Below are 23,322 nucleotides of genomic sequence, written 5' to 3'. Positions count from 1 at the left end.
CCCCAGTCTCTTCCTCCTCAGGTCTTGTGTGTTTTCTTTTGTGTCTGTCCACGTACGACTGTGTGAGGTGTGTGTATATGCGTGTACGTGCGTGCATGTGTGTGTGTGTGTGTGTTTGTTTGTGTGTGGACCTGTGGGTTGCGGCCATCAGCCAATCACGCTCTCCATCTGAGGAAGTAGGAAGTAGCATGTGGGCCAATGAGGTAGAGGAGGCCCCATCAGGAAACGACTCGGGGAGTTTCAGGGTTTCACACAACTGACACGCTCTTTCCTCAGACACGATCGACTCTTCTATCTCTCCGTCTGTCCTCTTATTGAAGGCATCGATCCCTCTATCCATCTATTCTTCCATCTATCCTGTCGTTTATATCTGTATTCCGACTCCATCCTTCCACATCTAACCCCTCGTCGGTCCCAGTCGGGGCTGGTTCTTCCTTCCCGCCGACCCACGTTTTTTTTCTTGCATCTGCCCCGTCCGTCCATCCGTCCGTCCATCCGTCCATCCATCCATCCTTCGCTCCCTCCCGGTGAAAAGTATGGTGGTGTATTGTGCGGTGCTGCTGCTGCTGCCATGTCCGCCGTCATGTCTGCTCCGTCCATGAGGAAGAAGAAGTCTTTCGCGCTGAACTCCAAGCCGAGCGTCAGGATGTGCATACGGGAACAGAGGGACACCATGTAAGTCTGGATGTTTCTCCTCCTGGTTCTGCTGAGCCCCGGGTCACTTTCTGTTACATGTGGGACGCCATTCAGTTTGGAACATCTGTCTTCTTTTTTGTTTTGTTCTTGACTAGTCTGATGCCAAGTATTATATTGTTTTAAGGCAGTGGTTCTCAATGTGGGGTCCGGGGACCACCAGGGGTCCTTGAGGGGGGTTCCAGGGGGTCCCCAGCAAATTGTTGAGTCATCAAACTTCAGCATTATTTCATTTACAAGAAGTTAACACCATTAGATAATGTAGAAGAATGACTGTTTTGATCATAGTTTCTCATGGGATTCTGGACAAAATCATATCTAGCAATAGAAATATTCTCAGATTTGGGTTCAAGAGACTAACTTAGGGGTCCTTGATATGAAAAAGGTTGAGAATCACTGGTTTAAGGGAACAAAACAACATAATCTATAGTATATTGTGTATGGGTGTGTTGAAAAACTAGTCAGCTGGAGGTTTTCTTTACCTGCTTTGGTTGTAGTTTGGCTTGTTGACTTTTCTGCCCAGTGTCAAGATGTGTAAAAGCTAACAGAGAGATGGGATTTTTTTTTGGTTTGGTTTGGTTTATTTTGGTGTCTGGTGTCTTTCTCACTTGGCAAACCTGGTCTCTATCCGGGATGGGTGCATTGCAAGAGGATTACATCATCTGCCTCGGTTATTTCTAGATTTGGTGATTTTCCTGCCAGGTTTCAAGATGTGTACAAGGGAACGGAGGGATATCATGCAAATCGGTTTCTGTTGGCTTTCTGCTGAGCCTGGTTCGCTTTGTTAATGTGGGATGCCTTTCGGTTTTTGGGGATATCTGGCGTCTGGTGTCTTTCTCCCTTGGCAAACCTGGTCTCTATCCGGTATGAGTGCATTACAAGTCAGCTGGAGGATTACATCATCTGCCTCGGTCATTGATTGATTTGGTGATTTTCCTGCCCGGTTTCAAGATGGGTACAAAGGAACGGAGGGGTATCATGTAAATCGGTTTCTGTTTCTGAGCCTGGTTCGCTTTATCGATGTGGGATGCCTTTCAGTTTGGGGATATCTAGCATCTGGTCTTTCTCCCTGGCAAATCTGGTATCTGTCAGGTATGAGTTCAATGCAGGTCAGCTGGAGGATTACATCATCAGCCTCAGTCATTTGGTGATTTTCCTGCCCGGTTTCAAGATGTGTACATGGGGACTGGGAGGGACTGTCATGATAGGTTTCTCTGAAGAACTCCTGATCTGAGTTGTTCTCACAGCTGTGGCTGTTACTGTGGCTGAGTCTCCTCATGTTACATTGGCATGTAGATTTTAGGCCTTTTGCTGTTGTTGTTATCCAGAGTAGGGCTGAACGATTTTGAAAAAATATCTAATTGCGATTATTTTGACTGATATTGCAATTGCGATATGATCTGCGATATTAGAGGGAATCATAATTTTTACATCATTATTCTCATTTTCATTGAAAAACGTATTAAAATGATTATGGTGTGATTTTTGCGGGGATCTGTACCAAACAAAGATGTTTTCTTAAGTCTGTAGAATATGATGTGTAGGCCAGGACATCTCTGCAGCACCACAATATTTCATTTAAAATGGTATTTTGACACAAATTTCACCTTTAACAAATATTGCACCTCCTGTGATTTGAAAATTGCAGTAGGTCATATTTCGATAAAATTTCAATTAATTGTTCAGCCCTAATCCAGAGTAACTCACATATAATCTACAGGATTTTTTCTATCCAAAGCACCTTTTAGTTTCCTGAGCGCAAAAATCACCATGCTTTACTCATTAAGATGTACAGGACTTACTGTGAATGAGTGGGTGTGAGTTTGTGTCCTTGTCTCGGTTGCCTACTGGAAAACAAATAGTTTGCTTTGTTGAAACTCTTGTGCAGGGAGCAAGGAGCTAAGGGATTTCAGGTAAATTGGATTCTCCTCTATACTGGAGAGGGGCGATATTGTTGAAATCAATATCATGATAATCATGAGGAGTTTTTTCAATATTGATATATATTGATATATATATTTGACGATATGCCTCACATGCAAAATGACATGACAAAAATAATGTTCATCCCATTGAACTGAGGTGTGATGTCAAACAAAACTAGAGGTTTTCAAATAATATTCCTTAAAATATTTCACACCTCATTTTGTCAGTTTTAAATAAAATTTTCTTTACAAAATCGCCAAATCATCATGATGTGATTCCACTGTCAGACGAGAAACGATAATATTGACAACTGATTGATAACTATTCTGTACTTGATCTGGGTTATTGGAGCGAGAATGTAAAGAGATTTGACTTGGTGGTGTTGGTACAGACTGACAACCCACTCAGTAACATGAATACATCCAAGGACAACAGCACCTCAATGGGAATGCAATGCAAAAGGATCAGGAGCAACAGCACATTATACAAAAAACTAAAAAAAACAACAAAAAAAACAAAAGTGCATTGAAGCAGCATGGAATACAGTGAGTTTACAGCTGTAAAGCAGATATACCGGACCGTCCAGAAGTGCATTACAGTAAACCAGTGTATTAGGAAGTTCTACTGAATAGAATGAGATCTGATTACAGATTAGTGTGTAAAGTGGGAATTTACTTTCAACTGGGTTTTCTGTATACTTCACTGCAAAAAACATCCATCTTAACAAGTCATTTAGTCTCATATTCAGCCTTCAAATCACATTTTGAGACAAGTTCTGCCAATTAGGAGATGATTGAATTTATTGAAATTGAAACTGATTATAGAAATCAAACTCATGATGCTCTTACCAAGTTTTTATCCTATTAAAACCATATTGCATTGAAAAGTCCTAGATATTAAATTGATGCTGGACTCTTGATTTGTTCTGACTTGACTTGCTGTTCTACATTTAGACTTGAGACTTGACATTAATGACTTGGACTTGACTTGGTAATCTACATTTAGACTTGAGACTTGACTTGAGACTTGTGCCTCAAGACTTGAGACTGACTTGGGACTAGGGTAAAGTTGACTTGGTCACACCTCTGGTTGCTAGTGATGTTATTTTTAAATAGTAATAGTAATAAATAAAATAATTTTTCCTTATCTCTCTTAACTGTTGACTGTTACTTCTGGCAAACTTGTTTTCCACCATTGTTTTGCCCCATTAATGTTAAATTCCTAAAATGTAAAATGTGACTTTATTTGGACAGTCACTGCCGATACACAACTTATGTCAGGAGACGAGAATGTGTCAGTGAAGAGTCTGCTGAGTTTCAGGAGATATAACAGTGTGAAGAGTCTCTGAAGGTACTGAGTGTCGATGTGAGGGTCGGGGCTGGTCTGAGGTCAGTTTCTGTTCCGTCCGTTTGTATCTGAAGGGTCGGATCAGATGCAGCTGCTGCACTGACTGCAGCTCGCTGCCGGATCTGAAACAGAGCTGGATCCCACTTCTTTTTTTGCCTTTATTAGTGTAGTGAAGAGAGACGGGAGAGAGAGACGGGAGAGAGAGAGGGAGAGGGAGAGAGAGAGAGGGGGAGAGAGAGGAGAGAGAGAGGGGAGAGAGAGAGGGAGAGGGAGAGAGAGAGAGGAGGAGAGAGAGGAGAGAGAGAGGGGAGAGAGAGAGAGGGGGAGAGAGAGGAGAGAGAGAGGGGAGAGAGAGGGGAGAGAGAGGAGAGAGAGAGGGGAGAGAGAGACGGGAGAGAGAGAGAGACGTGTGTATGTTTTGTGTGTGTGTGTGTGTGTGTGTGTGAAGATGACTTACAGGAAAAATGCATTCTCATTTTCGCCCCCAGACCTCTTTGTGGAAAATGTAAAGTCAGTCCAAATCTCTCTCTCTCTCTCTCTCTCTCTCTCTCTCTCTCTCTCTCCCTCTCTCTCCCTCCCTCTCTCTCAGTTTCAATTCCACTCAATTCAGTGTGCTTTATTGGCATGACAGTTTACAAACAAACAATATTGCCAAAGCATGTAACAAAACTTTTCACATACATTCATACTCTCTCTCTCTCTCTCTCTCTCTCTCTCTCTCTCTCTCTCTCTCTCTCTCTCGCTCTCTTTTTTTCATTGTGGTTTTTACTCAAGAATCACAGAATTACAAAACACAACTACAGCATATCATAAAGACTCAACTGTAAATTCTAAATATCTGAAAAGTAAAAGTAGTGCTGTGTGTGTGTGTGTGCGTGTTTGTGTGTGTGTGTGTGTGTGTGTGTGTGTGTGTGTGTGTGTGTGTGTGTGTGTGTGTCAGTTACTGTAGCCGTTATCAGTGTGAGAACTGATCTGTGATCCTTCCTGTCGATTTCCTGTCGACCATATTTGGACAGAGGAAGTGACGCTGCATTGAGAAAACCACAGAAAGAGAAACAGGACCTGGCTTCACTGTTACAGCTCACTGTAGCTTACAGTGTTGCAGGTGTGTGTGTGTGTGTGTGTGTGTGTGTGTGTGTGTGTGTGTGTGTGCAGCCTGAGGGTGCGATCACACCTACAGTTTGTTTTCTTTCATTTGTACTTTGTTTCATTTTTGTATTTGATTCCTTTAAACGCCAGATACAAGTGAGCAAGGACTTTTAAAAAAAAAAAGTCACATGACTCTGACACAGCTGTTTATTGGACAGAGTTTGAACCTGTCATCCTGCAGGTTAGAGACTAGACTTCTTGCAACTTCATCTCAGCATGATGGACTTGTCTGTCTCTTCTTCTGTGGTGTTCACACCAGTTAAGAACACACGAAGAAACAGCTGAATATGAGCATCAGTCCAGACTTCATTTTGTTCTGCTGGGCTTTCCAAGCATGAGGCACCTGCATCCGTCCCCTTCTTACCCATAATCCCTTGTGTTTTGGGGTTCCACTTAGGGCTGGGCGATATGGACAAAATCAAATATCACGATATTTTTGACCAAATACCTCGATATCGATATTGCGACAATATTGTAGGGATGACTATTGGTGCTTTCACAAAATATTTACACAATGAGATTTTTGATAAATAATCATCAGTAATGTGGATATAATGACTAAGTGGGTAAAGGCAAATAATAGAACAGCTAGAACAGTCTGGTAAGTTCAGAAAATGACATCACTTTACTGTAATGCAGCCTTTAAAACCAGGAAAAGACACTTATGCCATATCACCATATTACCATATCCAAAATCTAAGACGATATCTAGTCTCATATCATGATATCGATATAATATCGATATATTGCCCAGTCCTAGTTCCACTCCTAACGAACCGCACTGCAGTTCTCTTGTCAGAGGACTGAGGCTCTCGGGGGCCACCAGAGGTCAAAGGTCATCGTTCTCACCTGGACAAACCGACCGAACTGAAGGAGGAGACCCTGCAGAGGTCAGATAAGCCGCTGCATGTGTTCCTGTTTGTCTCGTCGGCCCGCTGCGCACCACAGCTTCCTCACTGAAAAATAAAACTCATTTGAATGAATTTGAATACTTCACCTACGTATTCTGCAAACCCCCAAAAAAAAATCCCAGAGAAAATATGAAGTGCTCCATCAGCGGAGGAGCGGCTGCAGTCGGCCGGGGAGGGGAACTGAAAGCGGCCCGGCGGCGGGGGGGTGGGGGGGAGGGGGGGGGTGGGGGGGGGTGGGGGGGGGAGCTGCAGCACGCCGTACAGCAGCCCGCTTCCTGGCCAGGGGCGCTGGCGTTTCTCTGAACCGCCAGCGCCGCATCTGCTGCAGCGCTGAGACTATGGCCTTTCCATCTGTGTGTGTGTGTGTGTGTGTGTGTGTGTGTGTGTGTGTGGTTAACCTATGACCTTTCTCTGCCAATTAGTTTATCGTGAGAAAAGAATATGGTGGGTTTAGACCTTTTCGACAAGCCCCCCCTCTCCTCCCCAACACACCCACACACACACACACACACACACACACACACACACACACACACACACACACACACACACACACACACTGCCTCGTACCACAGCAGTCTTTGTAACAGACACCTGTCAGAAGAAGTGAGTCTGTGGCTGCTGTGAACGTTGCTGAATAGATTTACTATAAATGAAGAGTTCAACTCTGAAATGCTGTCGCTGCCTGAAGCTGAAGATGATCAGTTCAGTTCAGAATCTGTAAAACAAAGAGGATCCAGTCTGTAAAACAGCGACTTGAGTTACCTGCAGAGGTGGAAAGTAACTAAGTGCATGTACTCGAATACTGTACTTAAGTACAATTTTGAGGTACTTGTACTTTACTTGAGTGTTACCATTTCATGCTACTTTATACTTCTACTCCACTACATTTCAGAGGGAAATATTGTACTTTTTACTCCACTACCTTTATTTGATAACTTAAGTTACTAGTTACTTTGCAGATTCAGATTATTAATATAAAATATGATCAACTAATAAATTGTGAGGTATTATTATAGATTACTGTAAGCTACCCAGCAGTATATAAAGTAGTGGAAATCAGCCCCACCTTTTCCAGCTGCAACATTAAAGTGATGCTTACACATTAATGCATCAATACTTATAATTCAATAATATAATATATACTGTATTATTCTGAAATGGGCCATTCTGCATAATGAGTACTTTTACTTTTGTTGCTTTAAGTACATTTTGATGCTAATACTTTTGTACTTTTACTTAAGTAACATTTTGAATGCAGGACTTTTACTTGTAATAGAGTATTTTTATACTGTGGTATTTCTACTTTTACTTAAGTAAAAGATCTGAGTACTTCTTCCACCACTGGTTACCTGCTATCCTCATGTATCTTTTCTTTTTGTGAGAGCATAAGTGTCACTTTCTTCAAATATTGGATATCTGATTTTGGAATGAAACTAATTAAATGTTCTATTGTGTCGTTTTAATCTGACATCCGCTGTATTCCTGAATCAACAGAGTCGCACAGAATTTTGTGAGATGAGCACAAACTCTGAACTGCAGATTAGGTGTTGTGGACACAAATGATGTGAAAATGTGTACATTCCTCCACCATGAAAGGATTACATGACAACAGCAGCAACTGGACACAACATTTCCACCTGTTGGTCACATGACAGGGTCGGTCACTGGTTAGTGTTAGCAAAAGTAAGAAGAAGTAAAACTACTTCCGTTAAGGTTTGGGTTAAGGTCAGGGTTAGGCAACTAAAACATCTTGGTTAACTTTTGGGTTAAGGTTAAATAAGAAGAACTTTCTTTGAAAATGACAACTTCCCTCCCAGTAGAAAGCTTGCTGAACTGAACCCGGGTCATCAGAGTTGAAGCGTTAGAGTTATTTCAATATCAAACTACATCCTGTTTCTGTTTGCGTTTCCTCCGCCTAATCCTCTCCCGCTGGGGAAACAGATTTCTCTCACTTGTCGTGCAGGAAGCGCATTATTTGCATTTTGAGACGTTGTGCTCATTTCACTAAACTTCATAAGACCAGTCAGTCCTGAACATCATCATGGTACACTGCAAAAAACATCCAAACCTCCATCTTAATGAGTAATTTTATTCAGCCTTCAAATCTTATTGTTCTTTAACCCAGAGAAACATTCTGCAGTGAGGAGAGATAACTCCACTTGTTTCCAATGCAGCTTCACTTGCTTCAGGAGTTTTCCAGAAATTAGTGAGAATAAGGCAGATCACTGCACTGCTGTCAAGAAAATGACTCTTGATTCTACTAAATTCTTGAAACAAGTTGATTTGCATTGGAAACTTACTCACTTATTTTAAGAAAATTAAAATTTTAGGCCTCGATAATCGACTAAATGACTTGTTAAGATGGAGATTTTTGCAGCGTATCAATAGATACAGGTCAGTGCCAGGGTATGAATTCAGATTTACACAGCAGCCATTTAGCTGATGCTGTTTTTTCCAGATCAACTTACTGTATAAAGAATGAGCAGGTTGGGGTTCAACTCATGATCCTTGATGGAGACACGCTGGCTGTTGCAGGAATCAAACCCACAACCTTCCAGTTACAAGACAGTCTCTCTAACCAGCAGGCCTCCCAGCATCACGAATGACGGAACAGAATCAACTTTTCTCCTTGTCGATAAACTTAGACTTAGACTCAGACTTTATTTTATTGCCACATCAACTAGACAGTTGCTTGGAATTTGCTGCAGAACATACATCCATACTGTAACACAAGATAACACAACAAAACAACAACTAAACAAGCCAGCAAACAGCAATAACAAACATCAACAGAACAAGACAGACTAAAGGGTAATGGATGATAAGTAAGAGAGCAAAAATTCTATACAAATACAATTTAAAAAAGCTATTTAAAATTACAAGTTAAAATCCAGTAGCCTGAAAAAAAGTGCCGAGTGCATCGGAGAGAGACTAGAGCTTTAGCTAAAGTGCTTCAAGTCATTCAGGATACGGACAACAGTTGCATATATACAGTAGATGCTATTTCTGAACCTAGAGGTCTGAAGTGACCGAATCTCACATCAAGTTCAACTTATTATTCTAGATCAAGATCCTATTGTCCCTGATGGTGGATTCGGCCTGCAGCAACACATACAGCACAGTACAGACTCACAGTAAACAAAATAGAAAGAAATTTAGCAGCAGACACACACGTTAAGGGCCGGAGCACAGTCAGTTCACATGTTCCCCCTCCTGCCACAGTCGAGTTGTGGTCAGAAAGCTGAGGAGGAATTATGCCCTCACACTCTGTCACAGCAGACGTCTGTGTGATGTGATTCATCGGGGGGGGATTTCCATCTCCATCACACAGCTGCACTAGTTTCACTTTCGGTGTCCTGAAAAGACACGGACACTGGTCACAAGTCAGCCAGTCTAGTCCGTCTATTCTGGTGAGTCTGCTTCAGCCCTTCTTTGTCCCAGATAAGAGGCTTCAAAGCAATATTCCACTAAGATCTATTCTATTCTTGGTTTACGCTAAAATTTGTATTTAAAAAATGAAAGTAGATCCGGTCTCCCAAACAGGAACTATCTCTCCTAAATGGTATCCCTCCGCTGTGTTCTCTTCTATCAATAAAAATGCTGTTTGGTAAAATTCTGAACGCTACAAACCGGTCCAGCTGCATCTGATCTTGATCGTGTAGTATTTCATAATTTTATTTTTTATGTTATTTTTATTGCTTGTATTATCTTTTATTGTTTATCTTTTATTATCTTAACTACCCATCTTTTATTGTCGTCTTATTCAATTAACTTTTGGGGGTTTTTTTGGTTGTTTTGGTGTGCATTAGCATTTGATTTGTTTGAAAGGTGCTATATAAATAAAGTTTGATTGATTGATTGATTGATTGGTCAGTAGTTTATATTCTGGTTTTCATGGCTGTCAAGAGCCGAATAACCCCCATGTTAAAATTAAGTGGAATATTGCTTTAAAGCTTTTTCTCAAGAGACTCACGTTCTCAAAAGAAATGTTCTCAAAACTGATGTACTGGTTGTTATTGAGGTTTATCAAACAAAACTCTGTTCCTGTTTTCATGCTAATGCTAATGCTAATGCTAATGCTAATGCTAATGCTAATGCTAATGCTGTTCTAAAGCAGTGGGTCTCAAACTGGTCGGGACAATACAGATACAACAAGAGGATTGTGGGAGCTGTGTGAAAGCTGTGAAAGGTGTGAAGATTCATAGTTGAAGCTACAACATGCAACTTTTTGCCCTTGAGGTACAAAGTGTATTGTTAGCTCCGCCCTCCTCCCACTCAGTTCCCGCCCCCAACACCTGTCAGTCATCTTGATGACGGCCACTCGCCTCAACCAGCTGACTGGTGGCCCCGCCCACAACAAATAGGTATACGCCCCCAAAACGTCCCAACATCTACTAACAAATCCTACCCAGGACCTTTGTCATATGTCATCCCCCTCTCTCTCTCTCTCCCAATCGTATGTCTCCCTCCACTTTCATCTAATAAAGGCAGAAATGGCCAAAAAAAATTATCGTAAAAGAACAACAAAAAACGTCCCGACATCATTGAAACGCCAATTTCAGGCAAACAGGGGAATTTAGGCCTGAACACACAGAGTCAGTGTCAACAACACTGTGGGAAAAATAGAAGCCAGGTTTAAATCGCTTTTGAACCTAGCCATTGTTTTCTGTTTTCTGTGTGTGTGTGTGTGTGTGTGTGTGTGTGTGTACAGGGAGGAAATGCGTTTGAATGAGCCCAGTATGCGAGCGGCCACTCCTTCTCTGTGCTTCCCTTCCTGGCAAACAGGAGCTCTGATTAGCATCTCTGCCTCACCAACATCAACAGAGTTCAGGACGGGGTGAGAGGGTTCAAACCTGAGACTCACTCTTTATTTCTCTTTAAATAATGTCCCACCGTCAACAGATGTGACTGTAATTTTATGGAATCAGGTTTGTGTCATACATAAATACATGCACACACACTCTCGGAGTCATTCCTATGTTCCCAGGGTCCTATGTTCCCCAGTTCTAGGGTTAGGGTTAGGGTTAGAGATCATCAAAATCAAATAAAATGATAACCATTGGTTTTGTTGTGTTTATATAGCTATTTTGAAGCCTTGTTCCAATAAAAAAACTGGATAATATGAAATATTTTAACTTCAAACGGGTCAAATTTGACCCGAATACAACAGGGGGGTTAATGTGTGTTAACAGAATATTGAACTGGGGAACATAGGACCCTGGAAACATACAGTAGGACCTTGGGAACAAGGGACCTTGGGAACTTAGGACCCTGGGAACATAGGACCCTGGGAACATAGGACCCTGGGAACTTAGGACCCTGGGAACATAGGACCCTGGGAACTTAGGACCCTGGGAACATACTGTATATACGCTCCCCCACTGTCCCATATTGACTGCTAGCATGGAAGTGAAGCACATTATGGATCAGTAGTTAGGAGTTTAATTAAGATTATTTCCTTATAAAGAGTGACGACCCAGTCATGACAGAGAAGAGCTGAGTGGGTGATAGTGGAAAAAGGCAGAGCAGAGCGAACTTCTGTTACTTCAACTCAACATGAGTCAGCAGAGACTTTGCAGGTGAATCACAAATCTTCCTTCAACCGGGCTGGATAAAGATAGCTGAGTCAGCTTGTTGTGGTGTGGCTGTAGATCCATTCAGTATCGTTCTCAGTAAAAATGAATAGTGTGATAAGGTGGATTTGTTTCCAAATGTAGGTTACTGTGACACAGTAAACTGTCTTGTCTTTAGCCCTAGTCTCTACTCCAAAACATGAAGAGTTGGAGCTTGAGAAGAGTCAGCTCAGTTAACCTGAACAAACTGTTAGCTAGCTAACTAGCCAGCAAACACACTGATGTTAATGTCAACATGCTAACGCTAGCTGCTACTGGATACGTTAGCTAGTGTGCTAATCAGATGTGTTAACAACAAGACAGTGATGGTGAGCTGACCAGATACTATGGTTAGCTAGCTAACAAGGTGACATTATCTAAACACTAAATCAATCAGATGGATCAGTGATGAAATGATCAGTTCAGTCAGAAACAGACATTTTGTACATTTAGAAACACAGACTGTTGTTTACAACCACTGTTACCTAAGAGCTGTGAAACTACACTATGTCCGCCAGAAGTTGTGTTACATCACCTTGGTCTCAGAACAAAAGTTACCTGCACCACCAACATCTACAAAACGCTGTACAGGAAATACTGCTTATGTTAATGTTAAAGGAATAGTTCACCCAAAAATGAAAATTCTGTCATCATCTCCTCCCCCCTCATGCCAGTTGAAACACAGGTGAAGTTTGTCCATATAACACACAGGGAGGCTGCAGCACAACTCCATAGCAGCCTTCTCCAAAACAACTGAAGTCAGTGGGGACCAGTTCTTCAGAGTTCCAAAAAGACCTGCAGTATATTTACACCATCATTTAGTGCAAATCTTAACTACAGCTGATTGATTTGCAACAAATAATGGTGTATAGGTCTTTCTATTCACAGTGTGATTGTTTGGCCGGTTTTGTTTTGGAGCTCTAAAGAACAGGTCCCCATTGACTTCAGTTGTTTTGGAGAAGGCTGCTACCAAGTTGTGCTGCAGCCTCCCTGTGTGTTATATGGACTAACAAATTTCACCTGTGTTTCATTTGGCATGAGGGGGAGTAGATGATGACAGAATTTTCATTTTTGGGTGAACTATTCCTTTAAGTTTCAATAGCCTGCTGCTTGTGAAACTACAGGGCCTGGGGCCAAAAATGAATTGTGGGTCTGTTTGTGGTGAGTAGTCTGTCTCAGGGGAGAGTTCACAAAGTTTGGGTCCTGGCTGCAAATAATTTAAGAACCAAGCTGACAGAGTTGGTGTACAGCGGTTCAGACCCTAACCAACTTCCACCAGGAAATTAATCAAAATTAGATGATTGGTCTTGACCGCTGAAACATTTGAACTCTCTTCCTCTTTGCAACTTTTGGCGTCCTTTTGAGAGCCAAAACCCCTTAGGTTGGAAAGTTACCAGGATTCAATTTGAGCAAACAGGATGAATCTACAGGGTCTCCTCTAGACGAGATGGGAAGCTCTTCTCTGTTGCAGCCACGCTTAGTGATTTAGACTGATAAGATGGGGGGGGATTTTTGCATTAAAAAAAAAGTCAAAGGCATATTCCCCACACTGCCAAAAATCTAGTAGAAATAATACATTTATTAGCCCAAATGCATAGTGACAAACTTAAAGGTTTTTTTGCGTCTCGCCTATTCTGTCTCCTTTGCAGGCCTTCCTGCTCTCTCAGTGAAAGAAAAGTGGACTTCCCGCTTCCCATAAAAAACAAGAAAACGCTGAGTGGACGATCCAAATATCACAATATTGTTTCAGCGTTGCCTGCTGACTCAGTCTGTCTGCAGCTGTGAGCTCATTGGTTTAAAGGAAATCCTCTGTGCGGATGATAAGCAGCTAGAACGCTGAACTCTCAGACTCAGAGATGTAGTCTTAACTGTTACCCCACATGGAGAGTATCTATCTATCTATCTGTGTGGTGTGTGTGTGTGTGTGTGTGTGTGTGTTTGCGTGTGTGTGTTTGTGGCTGTGTCAGCTGGTTATCAGTTCCACTTCAGAATAAACATTAGAGAGGACGGGACAGAGATAAAGTCTGCTACTGATAGCCTTTCATGTCCTCTTGAAGTCCTCACACACACACACACACACACATACACACACACACACACACTCACACACACACACACTCCAGGGCACAGAGAGGTCAAAAACAACCTACACACACCCTGCTGATTGATAGCGTCCAAGGCATTTTTCCTCTAATTCCCCCTCTCCTCTACATTGGATCTACTTTCCATTCCCCCTCCTTTTTTTTTCCATTCCAAACTCCCATATCACTCCTTCTCTTCTTCTCTTCTTCTTCTTTATGTTTCCCTTCACATTCTCAGAGCGAGACGCCACGCTGGGCGCGTTGCCAACAGGGCGTTAACGGTTTTTGACTGATGATACAGCTCGCCATGATAAAACGTACAACACTGTTTGGTTTATTTTGCTTGATATTCATACCTGCCTGTATCTGGAGCGACTTCATTCACTCCAAGCATATTTGGATCGACTTATTTGAACTTATTTGAACAAAAGAGGTGATTTTTTTTTTTTTTACCTTTTTAGTTCGGTTAATTTGTCCAGGTGAGAACGATGACCTTTGAACTCTGGTGTCACCATATAACGGCACCGAGAGTCTCAGTCCTCCAACAAGAGAACTGAGGTGCGGTTTGTTAGGAGTGAGAACGAAATCTGAAAATCTGAAAAGGGATTATGGGTAGAAAGAGATGGATGCAGGTGCCTCATGCTTGGAAAGCCTAGCAGAACAAAATGAAGTCTGGGCTGATGCTCATATTCAGCTGTTTCTTCATGTGTTCTTAACTGGTATGAACACCACAGAAGAAGAGACAGACAAGTCCATCATGCTGAGATAAAGTTAGAGACCGGAATCAGATTAATTCCCCCTGAAAGTAACGATTATTTTCATTGTTGATTAATCTGTCGATTATTTTCTCGATTAATCGATTAGTTGTTTGGTCTATAAAATGTCAGAAAATGGTGAAAAATGTGGATCAGTGTTTCCCAAAGCCCAAGATGACGTCCTCAAATGTCTTGTTTTGTCCACAACCCAAAGATATTCAGTTTACTGTCATAGAGGAGTAAAGAAACCAGAAAATATTCACATTTAAGAAGCTGGAATCAGAGAATTTTGACTTATTTTTCTTAAAAAATTACTCAAACCGATTAATTGATCCTCAAAATAGTTGGCGATTAATAGTTGACAACTAATCCAATAATCGTTGCAGCTCTAAATCAGATTTATTTTGACTCTCTAACCTGCAGGATGACAGGTCACCAAAACTCTGTCCAATAAACGAGCTGCTTGGGAGTCATGTGACTTTTGTTTACAAGTCCTGGTTCTCTTCTAATTGGTCAGTTTGAACCTAAACGAAACAAAAAAACAAAAACACAACAAAGTCAACTTTTCCACTCTGGTTCAAATCAAAGAAAATCAGCTGTAGGTGTGATCGCACCCTGGGAATATTTCACCAGAAAATGAGACATAAATGATGTCACAGTAGTGAATATGACACCAATCCTCCCTCCCTCCTCACAGTTTCTTCCTTCTTCCTTGTTCCTTCCCTCCATCCCTGTCATTCCTTCCTCCTTACATCACTCCTTCACCGCTCCGCTCCCTTTCATTCCTTCATCCTACCTCCCCCTCCCCTCCTTCTTCCTTCCCTTCTCCCCTCCTTTCCTCCCTCTCTCCCCTCCCTCCTTTCATCCTTCCCTTTCTCCCCTGATTTCCTCCCTCTCCCCTCCCTCCTTCCCTTTCTCCCTCCCTCCTTTCTTCCTTCCCTCCCTTTCTCCCCTCCCTCCTTTCTTCCTTCCCTTTCTCCCCTCCTTTCCTCCTCTCTCCCCTCCCTCCTTCCTTCCTTCCCTTTCTCCCCTCCTTTCTTCTTTCCCTTTCTCCCCTCCTTTCCTCCTTCCCTTTCTCCCCTCCTTTTCTTCCCTCTCTCCCCTCCCTACTTTCTTCCTTCCCTTTCTCCCCTCCTTTCCTCCCTCTCTCCCCTCCCTCCTATCCTCCTCCCTTTCTCCCCTCCTATCCTTCTTCTCCCCTCTGTCCTTTCCACCTTCACTTTCTCCTCTCCTTTCCTCCTCTCCCCCACTTTCCTTCTTCTCTCCTCCCTCTCCCCTCCTTCCCTTTCTCCTCTCTCTCTCTCTCCCCTCCCTCCCCTCCTTTCTTCCATCCTTTTCTCCCCTCCTTTCCTCCTTCTCCCCTCTGTCCTTTCCACCTTCCCATTCTCCCCTCCATTCCTCCCTCCCTCTCTCCCCTCCTTCCCCTCCACCTCGCTCTCCTTCTCACTCTTCTTCCCTCCCTGCCCCCCCTCCCTCCTTCATCTCCTCCCTCCCTCCCTCTCTCTTCCTCTTAGATGTGTTGATAGACTGGAAGTTGAGCATAAACACATTAGAGGATGAAGGACTTGACTTGAGAGTTTATTTTGACTACTGGTCTGTCTACTTCTGTCTCTCTCCTCTCTCTCTCTCTCTCTCTCTCTCCTCTCTCTCTCTCTCACACACACACACTTGACTTAAGCTCTCCTCTCTTCAGTGAGCTACAGCACATTAGCTTTAATTTGTTAAGGCATGCCTCATTTTCACTCTCGATTACTGCTGGGACCCTGTCATTTCTCTCTCTCTCTCTCTCTCTCTCTCTCTCTCTCCTCTCTCTCTCTCTCTCTCTCTCTCTATCTCTCACACACACGCGTGCATAGACACACACACTCAAACCTCTCTCTATCTCTCTCAATCACTCACTCTCACATAGGTATGCATGCAAAAACACACGTACATACTTTCTCTCTCTCTCTCTCTCTCTCTCTCTCTCTCTCACTCGCTCCTGCACACCACACACACACACACACACACACACACACACACACACCTATTATCTGAAACCTTGACCCTGGAGTAGTGACAAGCGGTCAGGAAGCTGGAGGCTTCCTTTGGACCCTTAGCATTATGTGTTTCCTGTCTGGACCGAATGCTGTGACACACTGCCTGTGTGTGTGTGTGTGTGTGTGTTGTGTGTGTGCAGAAGTCTGCGCGTGTGGGGGAGGCTTGTGTGTGTGTGTGTGTGTGTGTGTGTGTGTGTGTGTGTGTGTGTTTGTATTGAAGTATCTGTATGTGTAGAAAATCTGTGTTGTTGTGTAAGTAAAGATCTGAGTACGAGTGTGTTTACGTGAGAGTGAGAGCGAGAGAGATAGAAATCTAGAAAGGCATGCAGAGAGAGAGAGAGAGAGAGAGAGAGAGAGACAGAAAGAGAGGATCAAAAGAAAGGCTGATCTAAGGAGGCAGGCGTCTAAAACGAGGCAGACAAATCCCTCTCAGTGTGCGTCTGACTCTCCGGCAGCTAGACGGCACGCTCCGCTAAACCTGCTGAGGAGAAAAAAAAAAACACAGAACAGAAAGGATGAAAAATGATCTGAAGAGCAGAAAACGGGAGAAATCCTCCTCGGTCTGAGTGATTCTGGCAGAGAGAGAGAGAGAGAGAGAGAGTCTCCAACAGGCAGCGATATGCTCTGAGTCAGTCTGAAGTCTGAACCGGACTGGAGTGCACACGTCATGGATCTGCTGCCGGTCTTGGCCTCCACAGCCAGCATGCTGAGGGAGAGCGCTGCCGTTCAGACCATCAGGAGAGCTCAACAGGAGGTACACTGCAAAAAAAAATATTAAGGCAGTTCAAACTTAAAAACATAAGTTTCCTTGCCGCCTTAAAATTGTGAGTTGACTGAATATTTAGGTCAAAGGTCATTAGTTAGTTCTAATGTAGAAAAGCTAACTGAGTGAACTTAAGACAATAAGTTCAATCAACAAATGTCTAGTCATGCTGATTCGCGTTTCCAAGTTGAATGAATTAATTGATTAACTGAAATCCAGTGTTACTTATGTTTTCACAAGGTTTGCCAGGTTTAAGTTTGAGTTCCTCTTGTGTCACATGAATAATACACAGTTCAGCATATAGTCTGCAGCTGCAAGACACTTCCTTGTAGTGGATTGTACTTGCCATGTGCATCAGAGAGAAACTACTGTACTGATTATGAATTGCCAGATACATAGATAAGATTATACTAGTATTTTTATCATGTTTTTTCTTCTTTCAAACCAGAAGAAGGAAGTTAAACCGACTGCAATGCATACTGGGAAGTCTGCTAATATACTTTAGTGAATAAAAGTTGAAAAAAAGTTTAGTGAATGCTTTATAAGGTGTTCTTTCAACTCATAATTTTAAGTCACAAGATGTGAACTCATGATTTTAAGTCATGGAGCTCATAACTAGCACTTTTAAGTTGAAACTGACAAACACATCTATATACATTGTGTTAATGGATAAAAATGAGATGATTTCACTAAATTGCACTATGAGTGTATAGGTGGCAACTGAGGAGAGTCTTTCGGAAAACTAGATACACACCGTTTAAAAAAAAAAAAAGGTCTTTAAAGGTGATTGATAGGACAAAATGAAAAAAAAATATGCCACTTTGGAAATGATAGTGGGTTAGCTGTCCTTGACTGACAAATACAGACTGAATCCTCTATGGACAGGTGAACTTCAGGTAATTATTTTTTCCCCCCAGAGAGATACAGTATATTGCATTTTGGAAATTAACTTTTAGTTTGCTCAGTGGGAAACAGCATCAGCCTGCAGCCATCCGCCATGCTGATGATCATTGGCTGGTTGAGCTTCAAAAGGAAATCCTGTGTGGTTCAATGGGTTGTGTGTGTGTGTGTGTGTGTGTGTGTGTGTGTGTGTGTGTGTGTCTGTCTTCTCCTCACCTTTGTATTAGATGATGGCCTCTCCGCTTCTCCTCTCCTCCTCTCCTCTCCTCTCCTCTCCTCTCCTCTCTTCTCCTCTCCTCTCCTCTCCTCTCCTCTCCTCTCCTCTCCTCTCCCCTCCTCTCCTCTCCTCTCCTCTCCTCCAGATCTTTCCATGGTATTTTGTATTTCCTCACCTCCTCACTTCCTCACCTCCTCTCCTCTCCTCTCTCTTCCTCTCCTCCCCTCTCCTCTCCTCTCCTCTCTTCTCCTCTCCTCTCCTCTCTTCTCCTCTCCTCTCCTCTCCTCTCCTCCACATCTTTCCATGGTATTTTGTTTGTTGTATTTCCTCACCTCCTCACCTCCTCTCCTCGTCTCCTTTCCTAGAACCATGTCGTCTCCTGAGGTGTGCTGGCCGGTGCCGATGCGAGCCATCGGGGCGCAGAACCTCCTCACCATGCCGGGAGGAGTTTCCACGGCGGGATACCTCCACAAGAAGGGAGGGAGCCAGTTCAGCCTCATGAAGTGTGAGTTCAGGATTACATTTTGTATTCTTACACGGCTTTGTTGAATACTCAATTCTGATTGGCCGATGGAAAGCATTTCTGATGTCTGTTATTTCAGAATATCAGAACATCAAATCACTCTGAAGTCTGGTGAATCTTCTTGTCTCATCTCAGGGAATTAGCCGACACTCTCATCCAGAGTGAAGGACTTGACTTGAGATGTTTATTTTGACTACTGGTCTGTCTACTTCTGTCTCTCTCTCTCTCTCTCTCTCTCTCTCTCTCTCTCTCTCTCTCTCTCCCTCTCTCTCTCTCTCTCTCTCTCACACACGCACACACACACTTGACTTAAGCTCTCCTCTCTTCAGTGAAGCTACAGCACATTAGCTTTAATTTGTTAAGGCATGCCTCATTTTCACTCTCGATTACTGCTGGACCCTGTCATTTCTCTCTCTCTCTCTCTCTCTCTCTCTCTCTCTCTCTCTATCTCTCTCACACACACACTGCGTGCATAGACACACACACTCAAACCTCTCTCTATCTCTCTCAATCACTCACTCTCACATAGGTATGCATGCAAAAACACACGTACATACTTACTCTTTCTCTCTCTCTCTCTCTCGCTCGCTCCTGCACACACACACACACACACACACACACACCTATTATCTGAAACCTTGACCCTGGAGTAGTGAACAATGCTAAGGGTCCAACCTCTGGTTGACTACAGTGAGAGTCAACCAGAGGTTCAGTGGTTCTCAAAATGGGGTCCGGGGATCCCCAAGGGTCCTTGAGGGGTTCCCACCTAGGAGGTTCCCCAAGAAAATTAGAAATATTTGAATGTTGCTATAATTTTATTTACAAGAAATTATCCCATTTAGATAATCAGATTTTCAGATTTCAGATTTTCAGATTTTTTTCTAAAGCACATTTAAAAACAACTCCAAATTAAAGACCAAAGTGCTGTACAAACCAGAGCAGGCAGTAAAATCACAATAAAAGACTAAAAACAAAAACACGGGCATGGGTACAATGCGCTGTGTATAATGTATAAGATTGACTGTTCTAATCATAGTTTATTATCTCCCCATGCACTGTGGTCTGTTATATGATTCAATACTAAATCAGCAACAAAAAGCTACCCATATGAGTCGGTGGGATAAAATCTGATCAAAACGGGGTCTAATGAGTGTCTGTGTGGGGGTTCAGGTCATTGAAGACATTTGAGAACCCCTGAATCTGGGAAATAACATGACACACGGGAAGTTCCCACTTCATCATGACTAGCTGCCAGACACATCGTGACACATCGTGACACGTTATGACTGGTTGGCAGAGGTTGAGGATGCCCAGTGCACAGCAACCTGAACCCCCACGCAGAACCCCCACGCAGTTCTCTTCTCAGTTGCTGGTTAGAGCAGGAATTAATAAATAGTCCAATAGTTAACAAAAAGGTTCAGGGGACAAACCATGTAGCTGCAAAGTCCCGGGTTCGAATCCAACCCAAGACCTCTGTCCCATGTCGTCTCCCTCTCTCTGTACCCAAACTTTCCTGTCTCGCTCCACTTTCAACTCTCTAATCAAGGCAAAAAATGAAAAAAATATATATATAAAAACAAACAAACAGTGAAAGTCTTCTACTGCACATCTTCATCAGTGAACTTGATGAGTCATCTTCACTCATACTAAAGCTGCACTAGGCAAGATATTGATGTGGAAATGCACTTGTCTTATCAGCCTAAATCAAGTGGGGCTGAGAGGGGATGAAGCTGCTGCCAAAACATGTTACTCACCATCTGCACCCCTAGATTATCCTTTTTTTTTTTTTTTTTTTGCATTTTTAATGCAGCTTTCCTGATTTTTTAACTTGATTTTTCTGATTTTTGAACTATGTAAAGTGTCTTGAGTCTGAGGAAGGTGCTCTTAAATCAGATTTACTATTATTATTATTATTAGATTTGAGGAGTGTGTAGTTTACTGATTGAGTCACATTACATGATTTCTGGGTTTGAAATCACAAAATTCAAACAGTTATCCTTTTGCTGCCAACTGGGGCCATCAATATGCAAAATTTCCCATTGCAGCTTTAAACATATGCAAATCTGAAACAGGTCTGAAGCCTTTCAGCATGTGCCAGAATACTTTCGATGATTTGTTGGCACTTAATATATTACCATTTATATCTCAGGCAGGAACCCCCCCCCCCCCCCCCCCCCCAACTTCATCAACTTGTTTGTAACTAGCTGAAGTGGCACTATGTTAATTTGCATTGTCCCTGTCAAGTAAACTATATAAATAAAAATATATAAATAACCACTATGTAACTGTCTCGTCTGTCTTGCAGGGCCGCTGCGATACATCATCATCCACAAAGGCTGTGTGTACTACTTCAAGAGCAGCACCTCTCCGGCCCCACAGGGGGCGTTCTCCCTCAACGGCTACAACAGGTCAGTGACGTCTCTCTGGAGAGACCTACTGCAAAACTTCCAATAATGACCTGCTGCTCTCTCTGTTTTGACTCCCAGATTATGAAATCCACACATCTAATTCAGTCGACTGTTTAAAAAAAAAAACACTTAAAAACCAGAGGTGTGACCAAGTCGACTTTGCTAGTCTCAAGTCAGTCTCAAGTCTTGAGGCACAAGTCTTAAGTCAAGTCCCAAGTCTAAATGTAGATTAGCAAGTCAAGTCCAAGTCTAGTCCATGTCATTAATGTCAAGTCTCAAGTCTAAATGTAGAACAGCAAGTCAAGTCAGAACAAATCAAGAGTCCAGTATCAATTTAATATCTTAAAGAAAACTAAATATCTAGGACTTTTCAATGCAATATGGTTTTAATAGGATAAAAACTTGGTAAGAGCATCATGAGTTTGATTTCTATAATCAGTTTCAACTTCAATAAATTCAATCATTCCATACAAATTCAGAAAACAGAATTTAAATTCAGTCGTCTGCTGGAACAAATCTCATCACTTTCAATCTGAGTCATTTACACAAACGCAAGATCTCAAGTCAAGACTTTAGAAACCTTTTCAAGTCATCAGAGTACAAGTCAGAGTCGAGTCCCAAGTCACCAGAACCCAAGTCAAGTCAAGTCTCAAGTACTTAAAATAAAACTGTGACTTTTTACCAGCTGTATTTTGGTCTGCCTCCTTATATTTTATAGCTGTATTGCATCCCATTTTGCATGCTCTTTTATTTATTGTATTTATAAAGTGTGTTTTTATTTTATCATGTGAAGCATACACTATTTTGTAGTTTATATATTGATGTGTTGCTCCTCCTCCTCAGGGTGATGAGAGCAGCGGAGGAGACGACGTCCAGCAACGTGTTTCCCTTCAAGATCGTCCACTTCAGCAAGAAACACAGAACCTGGTTCTTCTCTGCAGCCAGCGAGGACGAGAGGAGGGTGAGAGCACACACACACACACACACACACACATACACACACACACACACACACACAATCAAATCTACAGATCAAATGTAGAGAGGGGGAATTAGAGGAAAAATGCCTTGGACGCTATCAGTCAGCAGAGTGTGTGTAGGTTGTGACCTCACTGTGCCCTGGAGTGTGTGTGTGTGTGTGTGTGAGCGTGTGTGTGTGTGTGTGTGTGTGTGTGTGTGTGAGGACTTCAAGAGGACATGAAAGGCTATCAGTAGCAGACTTTATCTCTGTCCCGTCCTCTCTGATGTTTACTCTGAAGTGGAACTGATAACCAGCTGACACAGCCACACACACACACACACACACACACACACACACACACACACACACACACACATACCAACACCTGCTACATCAGTGTTGCTGTCTTACAGAAATGGATGCGACACCTGCGGAGGGAGATAGACCATTATAACGACAGACGAGAATCACACATCCCAAGGTAAGAAACTCACATCAAATTTCACAATATTATGTATATTTTAAGCGTCATATAATTTGTCATATAGAATACGTTTAATACATAAATTATAGTTGAGGGTTCAATTTAGGAATAAGTGACTGCACAAAGCTCATAACTATATTCGAATTATAAATACAATGTAAAAGCAGTAAAAGCAGTGGAAAAAAGTTTGTGCAGAAGCTCCATCTATTCTGGATCATCTCACCTTCGTTTCCTTCCTCCACACTTCACACACTTCTCTTTTCTGACTGACTGAAGACAGACAGACAGACAGGTGGCTTAACCTGTGTGACTTTGGCCACTTTTAACTTTTTAACTTTTAACCTTCAACTTAAAGTGATGTTGAACTGGCAGTCAAGACGATTGGAGAATTGCATTTATGTCTCTCTCCATTCACTGCCATTATAACGAGGAACAGTCTGAAAATCACACTTCTAGCACATATGCAAACAAGCTTATTGTATGTTTTGCATGTAAAACCTTATTCTGCAAAGTAGGGGAGAGTGGGGCATGTTGTCACACTTTTTATCTC

The 23,322-nt window shown here is 42.4% G+C and overlaps 1 protein-coding gene across 1 annotated transcript; it reads left to right on the top strand.

Moving 5' to 3' along the window:
* Positions 1-289: 289 nt before the first annotated feature.
* On the top strand, positions 290-22,769 carry LOC139640117 (SH3 domain-binding protein 2-like; the record flags this gene model as incomplete). Its single annotated transcript, XM_071514284.1, has 5 exons — positions 290-675; positions 18,762-18,901; positions 21,225-21,327; positions 22,171-22,288; positions 22,702-22,769. Coding segments are annotated over exons 1-5 (533 nt in total), but the record flags the coding sequence as incomplete, so codon positions are not given.
* Between the last annotated feature and the right edge of the window lie 553 nt (positions 22,770-23,322).

This window comes from Centroberyx affinis, unplaced genomic scaffold, assembly GCF_046629955.1.
Source record: "Centroberyx affinis isolate AG114_WGS23_722 - 3 ecotype Tasmania unplaced genomic scaffold, CSIRO-AGI_Caff_v1 ptg008378l_1, whole genome shotgun sequence".
In the NCBI taxonomy this organism is placed as follows: Eukaryota; Metazoa; Chordata; class Actinopteri; order Beryciformes; family Berycidae; genus Centroberyx; species Centroberyx affinis.
The sequence above is the reverse complement of the archived record's forward strand: the minus strand, read 5'-3'. Positions and strand labels throughout refer to the sequence as shown.